This window comes from Petromyzon marinus, unplaced genomic scaffold (genome assembly GCF_048934315.1).
Source record: "Petromyzon marinus isolate PM22_M1 ecotype Great Lakes invasive population unplaced genomic scaffold, UKy_Petmar_22M1.pri1.0 PM_Scaffold_52, whole genome shotgun sequence".
Classification (NCBI taxonomy): Eukaryota; Metazoa; Chordata; class Hyperoartia; order Petromyzontiformes; family Petromyzontidae; genus Petromyzon; species Petromyzon marinus.
The window spans coordinates 344458-353149 of NW_027423524.1; the positions used below are offsets into that span (position 1 = coordinate 344458).

General features: G+C 56.4%; 1 protein-coding gene across 1 annotated transcript in view; it reads left to right on the forward strand.

Annotated features, from left to right (window-relative positions):
- Nucleotides 1-2376, forward strand: part of LOC116938259 (uncharacterized) — a 44455-nt gene extending 42079 nt beyond the window's left edge. Inside the window, exons 6-7 of the mRNA XM_076064559.1 lie at nucleotides 556-1258; nucleotides 2299-2376. Of these exons, the coding sequence (XP_075920674.1) occupies nucleotides 556-1020 (465 nt within the window). The 3' untranslated portion in view covers nucleotides 1021-1258; nucleotides 2299-2376. The remainder of the gene's footprint in view (nucleotides 1-555; nucleotides 1259-2298) is intronic.
- The last annotated feature ends 6316 nt before the right edge of the window (nucleotides 2377-8692 follow it).

Consider the following 8692-nt stretch of genomic DNA (forward strand, 5'->3'; position numbering starts at 1 on the left):
AGCTGCTACAGCTACTACAGCTACAGCTGCTACAGCTGCTACAGCTACTACAGCTGCTACAGCTACTACAGCTACTACAGCTACAGCTGCTACAGCTACTACAGCTACAGCTGCTACAGCTGCTACAGCTACTACAGCTACTACAGCTACTACAGCTGCTACAGCTACAGCTGCTACAGCTACAGCAGCTACAGCTACTATAGCTGCTACAGCTACTATAGCTGCTACAGCTACAGCTGCTACAGCTACTACAGCTACCACAGCTACTACAGCTACTGCTACAGCTGTGTGTGTCTCACCCACAGCTACCACAGCTACAGCTGTGTGTCTCACCCACAGCTACAGCTGTGTGTCTCACCCACAGCTACAGCTACAGCTGTGTGTCTCACCCACAGCTACAGCTACAGCTGTGTGTCTCACCCACAGCTACAGCTACAGCTGTCTGTGTCACCCACAGCTACCACAGCTACCACAGCTACAGCTACAGCTGTGTGTCTCACCCACAGCTACTACAGCTACCACAGCTACAGCTACAGCTGTCTCTGTCACCCACAGCTGATCGGAGCGGCGAGTGTGCGTGCTGTTCGCGAGGCACAGCTGTCCCAGCGGCGGCTGCAGGCACAGCAACAGGAGCAGGAGGAGCTCCGTCTCCTGCTGCTGCTGCTGTGCCTACAGCTACCACAGCTACAGCTGTGTGTCACCCACAGCTACCACAGCTACCACAGCTACAGCTACAGCTGTCTCTATCACCCACAGCTACCACAGCTACTACAGCTACAGCTACAGCTGTGTGTCAAACCCACAGCTACTACAGCTACCACAGCTACACCTACCACAGCTACAGCTACAGCTGTGTGTCTCACCCACAGCTACAGCTGTGTGTGTCACCCACAGCTACCACAGCTACCACAGCTACAGCTGTGTGTCACCCACAGCTACTACAGCTACTACGGCTACTGCTACAGCTGTGTGTGTCACCCACAGCTACCACAGCTGCTACAGCTACAGCTGTGTGTGTAACCCACAGCTACCACAGCTACCACAGCTACCACAGCTACAGCTGTGTGTCTCACCCACAGCTGATCGGAGCGGCGAGTGTGCGTGCTGTTCGCGAGGCACAGCTGTCCCAGCGGCGGCTGCAGGCACAGCAACAGGAGCAGGAGGAGCTCCGTCTCCTGCTGCAGGTGGAGGAGCTCCGCCGTCGGGAGGACCTCCGTGGAGCTCAGCGAGAGGAGGAGCGGAGGAAGGGGGCCTTGGAGTGGGTGGTGCTGGTGGTGGTGGGGGTGGTGGACACGTGGGGGGTGGACACACGTGGGGTGGACACGTAGGGGGGGGTGGACACGTGGGGTGGACACGTGGGGGGGGGTGGACACACACACGTGGGGGGTGGACACGTGGGGGGTGGACACACGTGGGGGGTGGACACGTGGGGGGTGGACACACACGTGGGGTGGACACGTGGGGGGTGGACACGTGGGGGGGTGGACACGTGGGGGGTGGACACACACGTGGGGTGGACACGTGGGGTGGACACGTGGGGGGGTGGACACGTGGGGGGTGGACACACACGTGGGGTGGACACGTGGGGTGGACACGTGGGGGGTGGACACGTGGGGTGGACACATGGGGGGGACACACGTGGGGGGTGGACACGTGGGGTGGACACGTGGGGTGGACACGTGGGGTGGACACACGTGGGGGGTGGACACACGTGGGGGGTGGACACGTGGGGGGTAGACACACACACACGTGGGGTGGACACGTGGGGTGGACACGTGGGGGGTGGACACACGTGGGGGGTGGACACACACGTGGGGGGTGGACACGTGGGGGGTGGACACACGTGGGGGGTGGACACACACGTGGGGGGTGGACACGTGGGGGGTAGACACACACGTGGGGTGGACACGTGGGGGGTGGACACGTAGTGGGTGGACACGTGGGGGGTAGACACACACGTGGGGTGGACACGTGGGGTGGACACGTGTGGGGTGGACACACGTGGGGTGGACACGTGGGGTGGACACACGTGGGGGGTGGACACGTGGGGTGGTGGTGGGGGGTGGACACACGTGGGGTGGACACGTGGGGTGGACACACGTGGGGGGTGGACACGTGGGGGGTGGGGTAGACACACACACACGTGGGGTAGACACGTGGGTGGACACGTGGGGACACGTGGTGTGGACACGTGGGTGGACACGTGGGCACACACGTGACCACCCCACGTGTGTCCCCACGTGTGTGTCCACCCCACGTGACCACCCCACGTGACCACCCCACGTGTGTGCCCACCAGGAGCCGCCTGGTGATCGAGGCTCAGCTGCGGGAGAGAGACCGGAGCCGGAGGCTCGAGACGGAGCTCAAGGAGGCCGAGACGGAGGCCGTGGTAGCTCAGCTACTCCAGCTACAGCAGGACGAGCTACAGGTGGCCACAGCTACACACACAGCTACACACACAGCCACACACACAGCTACACACACAGCTACACACACAGCTACACAGCCACACACACAGCTACACACACAGCTACACACACAGCTACACACACAGCTACACACACAGCTACACAGCCACACACACAGCTACACACACAGCTACACACACAGCTACACAGCCGGAGGCTCGAGATGGAGCTCAAGGAGGCCGAGACGGAGGACGTGGTAGCTCAGCTACTCCAGCTACAGCAGGACGAGCTACAGGTGGGCACAGCTACACACACAGCTACACAGCTACACACACAGCTACACACACAGCTACACAGCCGGAGGCTCGAGACGGAGCTCAAGGAAGCAGAGACGGAGGCCGTGGTGGCTCAGCTACTCCAGCTACAGCAGGACGAGCTACAGGTGGCCACAGCTACATACACAGCTACACACACAGCTACACAGCTACACACACAGCTACACACACAGCTACACACACAGCTACACAGCCGGAGGCTCGAGATGGAGCTCAAGGAGGCCGAGACGGAGGCCGTGGTAGCTCAGCTACTCCAGCTACAGCAGGACGAGCTACAGGTGGGCACAGCTACACACACAGCTACACACACAGCTACACACACAGCTACACAGCTACACACACAGCTACACACACAGCTACACACACAGCTACACACACAGCTACACAGCTAGACAGCTACACACACAGCTACACAGCTACACACACAGCTACACACACAGCTACACACACAGCTACACAGCTACACACACAGCTACACACACAGCTACACACACAGCTACACACACAGCTACACAGCTACACAGCTACACACACAGCTACACAGCTACACAGCCGGAGGCTCGAGACGGAGCTCAAGGAGGCCGAGACGGAGGCCGTGGTGGCTCAGCTACTCCAGCTACAGCAGGACGAGCTACAGGTGGGCACAGCTACACACACAGCTACACACACAGCTACACACACAGCTACACACACAGCTACACACAAAGCTACACAGCTACACACACAGCTACACACACAGCTGCACACACAGCTACACACACAGCTACACAGCTACACACACAGCTACACACACAGCTACACACACAGCTACACACACAGCTACACAGCTACACACACAGCTACACAGCTACACACACAGCTACACACACAGCTACACACACAGCTACACACACAGCTACACAGCTACACACACAGCTACACACACAGCTACACACACAGCTAAACACAGCTACACACACAGCTACACACACAGCTACACAGCTACACACACAGCTACACAGCTACACACACAGCTACACACACAGCTACACACACAGCTACACAGCTACACACACAGCTACACAGCTACACACACAGCTACACACACAGCTACACACACAGCTACACAGCTACACACACAGCTACACAGCTACACACACAGCTACACAGCTACACACACAGCTACACACACAGCTACACAGCTACACACACAGCTACACACACAGCTACACACACAGCTACACACACAGCTACACAGCTACACACACAGCTACACAGCTACACACACAGCTACACACACAGCTACACAGCTACACACACAGCTACACACACAGCTACACAGCTACACACACAGCTACACACACAGCTACACACACAGCTACACACACAGCTACACAGCTACATACACAGCTACACAGCTACACACACAGCTACACACACAGCTACACACACAGCTACACAGCTACACACACAGCTACACACACAGCTACACACACAGCTACACACACAGCTACACAGCTACACACAGCTACACACACAGCTACACACACAGCTACACACACAGTTACACAGCTACACAGCTACACACACAGCTACACACACAGCTACACACACAGCTACACAGCTAAACACACAGCTACACACACATCTACACACACAGCTACACACACAGCTACACAGCTACACACACAGCTACACACACAGCTACACACACAGCTACACAGCTACACACACAGCTACACACACAGCTAGCTACACACAGAGCTACACACACAGCTACACACACAGCTACACACACAGCTACACAGCTACACACACAGCTACATACACAGCTACACACAGCTACACACACAGCTACACAGCTACACAGCTACACACACAGCTACACAGCTACACACACAGCTACACACACAGCTACACAGCTACACACACAGCTACACACACAGCTCCACACACAGCTACACACACAGCTACACACACAGCTACACAGCTACACACACAGCTACACACACAGCTACACACACAGCTAGCTACACACACAGCTACACACACAGCTACACACACAGCTACACAGCTACACACACAGCTACACAGCTACACACACAACTACACAGCTACACACACAGCTACACAGCTACACACACAGCTACACACACAGCTACACACACAGCTACACAGCTACACACACAGCTACACACAGCTACACACACACAGCTACACACACAGCTACACACACAGCTACACAGCTACACACACAGCTACACACACAGCTACACACAGCTACACACACAGCTACACACACAGCTACACACACAGCTACACAGCTACACACACAGCTACACACACAGCTACACAGCTACACACACAGCTACACACACAGCTACACAGCTACACACACAGCTACACACACAGCTACACAGCTACACACACAGCTACACACACAGCTACACACACAGCTACACACACAGCTACACAGCTACACACACAGCTACACAGCTACACACACAGCTACACACACAGCTACACACACAGCTACACAGCTACACACACAACTACACACACAGCTACACACACAGCTACACACACAGCTACACAGCTACACACAGCTACACACACAGCTACACACACAGCTACACACACAGTTACACAGCTACACAGCTACACACACAGCTACACACACAGCTACACACACAGCTACACAGCTAAACACACAGCTACACACACAGCTACACACACAGCTACACACACAGCTACACACACAGCTACACACACAGCTACACAGCTACACACACAGCTACACACACAGCTAGCTACACACAGAGCTACACACACAGCTACACACACAGCTACACACACAGCTACACAGCTACACACACAGCTACATACACAGCTACACACAGCTACACACACAGCTACACAGCTACACAGCTACACACACAGCTACACAGCTACACACACAGCTACACACACAGCTACACAGCTACACACACAGCTACACACACAGCTCCACACACAGCTACACACACAGCTACACACACAGCTACACAGCTACACACACAGCTACACACACAGCTACACACACAGCTAGCTACACACACAGCTACACACACAGCTACACACACAGCTACACAGCTACACACACAGCTACACAGCTACACACACAGCTACACACAACTACACAGCTACACACACAGCTACACAGCTACACACACAGCTACACACACAGCTACACACACAGCTACACAGCTACACACACAGCTACACACACAGCTACACACACACAGCTACACACACAGCTACACACACAGCTACACAGCTACACACACAGCTACACACACAGCTACACACAGTTACACACACAGCTACACACACAGCTACACACACAGCTACACAGCTACACAGCTACACACACAGCTACACACACAGCTACACACACAGCTACACAGCTACACACACAGCTACACACACAGCTACACACACAGCTAGCTACACACACAGCTACACACACAGCTACACACACAGCTACACACACAGCTACACAGCTACACACACAGCTACACAGCTACACACACAGCTACACACACAGCTACACACACAGCTACACAGCTACACACACAGCTACACACAGCTACACACACAGCTACACAGCTACACACACAGCTACACACACAGCTACACAGCTACACACACAGCTACACACACAGCTACACACACAGCTACATAGCTACACACACAGCTACACACACAGCTACACACACAGCTACACAGCTACACACACAGCTACACACACAGCTACACACACAGCTACACACACAGCTACACAGCTACACACACAGCTACACACACAGCTACACAGCTACACACACAGCTACCCACACAGCTACACACACAGCTACACAGCTAAACACAGCTACACACACAGCTACACTCACAGCTACACACACAGCTACACAGCTACACACACAGCTACACACACAGCTACACACACAGCTACACAGCTACACACACAGCTACACACACAGCTACACACACAGCTACACAGCTACACACACAGCTACACAGCTACACACACAGCTACACAGCTACACACACAGCTACACACACAGCTACACACACAGCTACACACACAGCTACACAGCTACACACACAGCTACATACACAGCTACACACAGCTACACACACAGCTACACAGCTACACAGCTACACACACAGCTACACAGCTACACACACAACTACACACACAGCTACACACACAGCTACACAGCTACACACACAGCTACACACACAGCTACACAGCTACACACACAGCTACACACACAGCTACACACACAGCTACACAGCTACACACACAGCTACACACACAGCTACACACACAGCTACACACACAGCTACACAGCTACACACACAGCTACACACACAGCTACACACACAGCTACACAGCTACACAGCTACACACACAGCTACACAGCTACACAGCCGGAGGCTCGAGACGGAGCTCAAGGGGGCCGAGACGGAGGCCGTGGTGGCTCAGCTACTCCAGCTACAGCAGGACGAGCTACAGGTGGCCACAGCTACACACACAGCTACACACAGCTACACACACAGCTACACAGCTAGACAGCTACACACACAGCTACACACACAGCTACACAGCTACACACACAGCTACACAGCTACACACACAGCTACACAGCTACACACACAGCTACACAGCTACACACACAGCTACACACACAGCTACACACACAGCTATACACACAGCTACACACACAGCTACACACACAGCTACACAGCTAGACAGCTACACACACAGCTACACACACAGCTACACAGCTACACAGCTACACACACAGCTACACAGCTACACACACAGCTACACAGCTACACACACACACTCAGGCCCCGCCCCTTCTCCCCGGTATCCGCCAGGCTGCCCTAGACCCCACCCCTTCTCCCTGGTATCCGCCAGGCCGCCCTAGACCCCGCCCCTTGTCCCCGGTATCCGCCAGGCCGCCCTAGACTCCGCCCCTTCTCCCCGGTATCCGTCGGGCCGCCCTAGACCCCGCCCCTTCTCCCCGGTATCCGTCGGGCCGCCCTAGACCCCGCCCCTTCTCCCCGGTATCCGTCGGGCCGCCCTAGACCCCGCCCCTTCTCCCCGGTATCCGCCAGGCCGCCCTAGACCCGGCCCCTTCTCCCTGGTATCCGCCAGGCCGCCATAGACTCCGCCCCTTCTCCCCGGTATCCGTCGGGCGGCCCTAGACCCCGCCCCTTCTCCCCGGTATCCGCCAGGCCGCCCTAGACTCCGCCCCTTCTCCCCGGTATCCGCCAGGCCGCACAGTGTAAGCCACACACACGCAGACTTAGGCCCGCCCCTTCTCCCCGGTATCCGCCAGGCCGCCCAGTGTAAGCCATGTACACACACTTAGACCCCGCCCCTTCTCCCCGTTATCCGCCAGGCCGCCCAGTGTAAGCCACACACACGTAGACTTAGGCCCCGCCCCTTCTCCCCGGTATCCGCCAGGCCGCCCAGTCGAAGCCACGTACACACACACACTTAGGCCCCACCCCTTCTCCCCGGTATCCGCCAGGCCGCCCAGTGTAAGCCACGTACACACACGTAGACTTAGACCCCGCCCCTTCTCCCCGGTATCCGCCAGGCCGCCCTAGACCCCGCCCCTTCTCCCCGGTATCCGCCAGGCGGCCCAGTGTAAGCCACGTACACACACGTAGACTTAGACCCCGCCCCTTCTCCCCGGTATCCGCCAGGCCGCCCAATCTAAGCCACGTACACACACGTAGACTTAGGCCCCGCCCCTCCTCCCCGGTATCCGCCGGGCCGCCCAGTATAAGCCACGTACACACACTTAGATCCCGCCCCTTCTCCCCGGTATCCGCCAGGCCTCCCAGTGTAAGCCACGTACACACACACACTTAGGCCCCGCCCCTTCTCCCCGGTATCCGCCAGGCCAC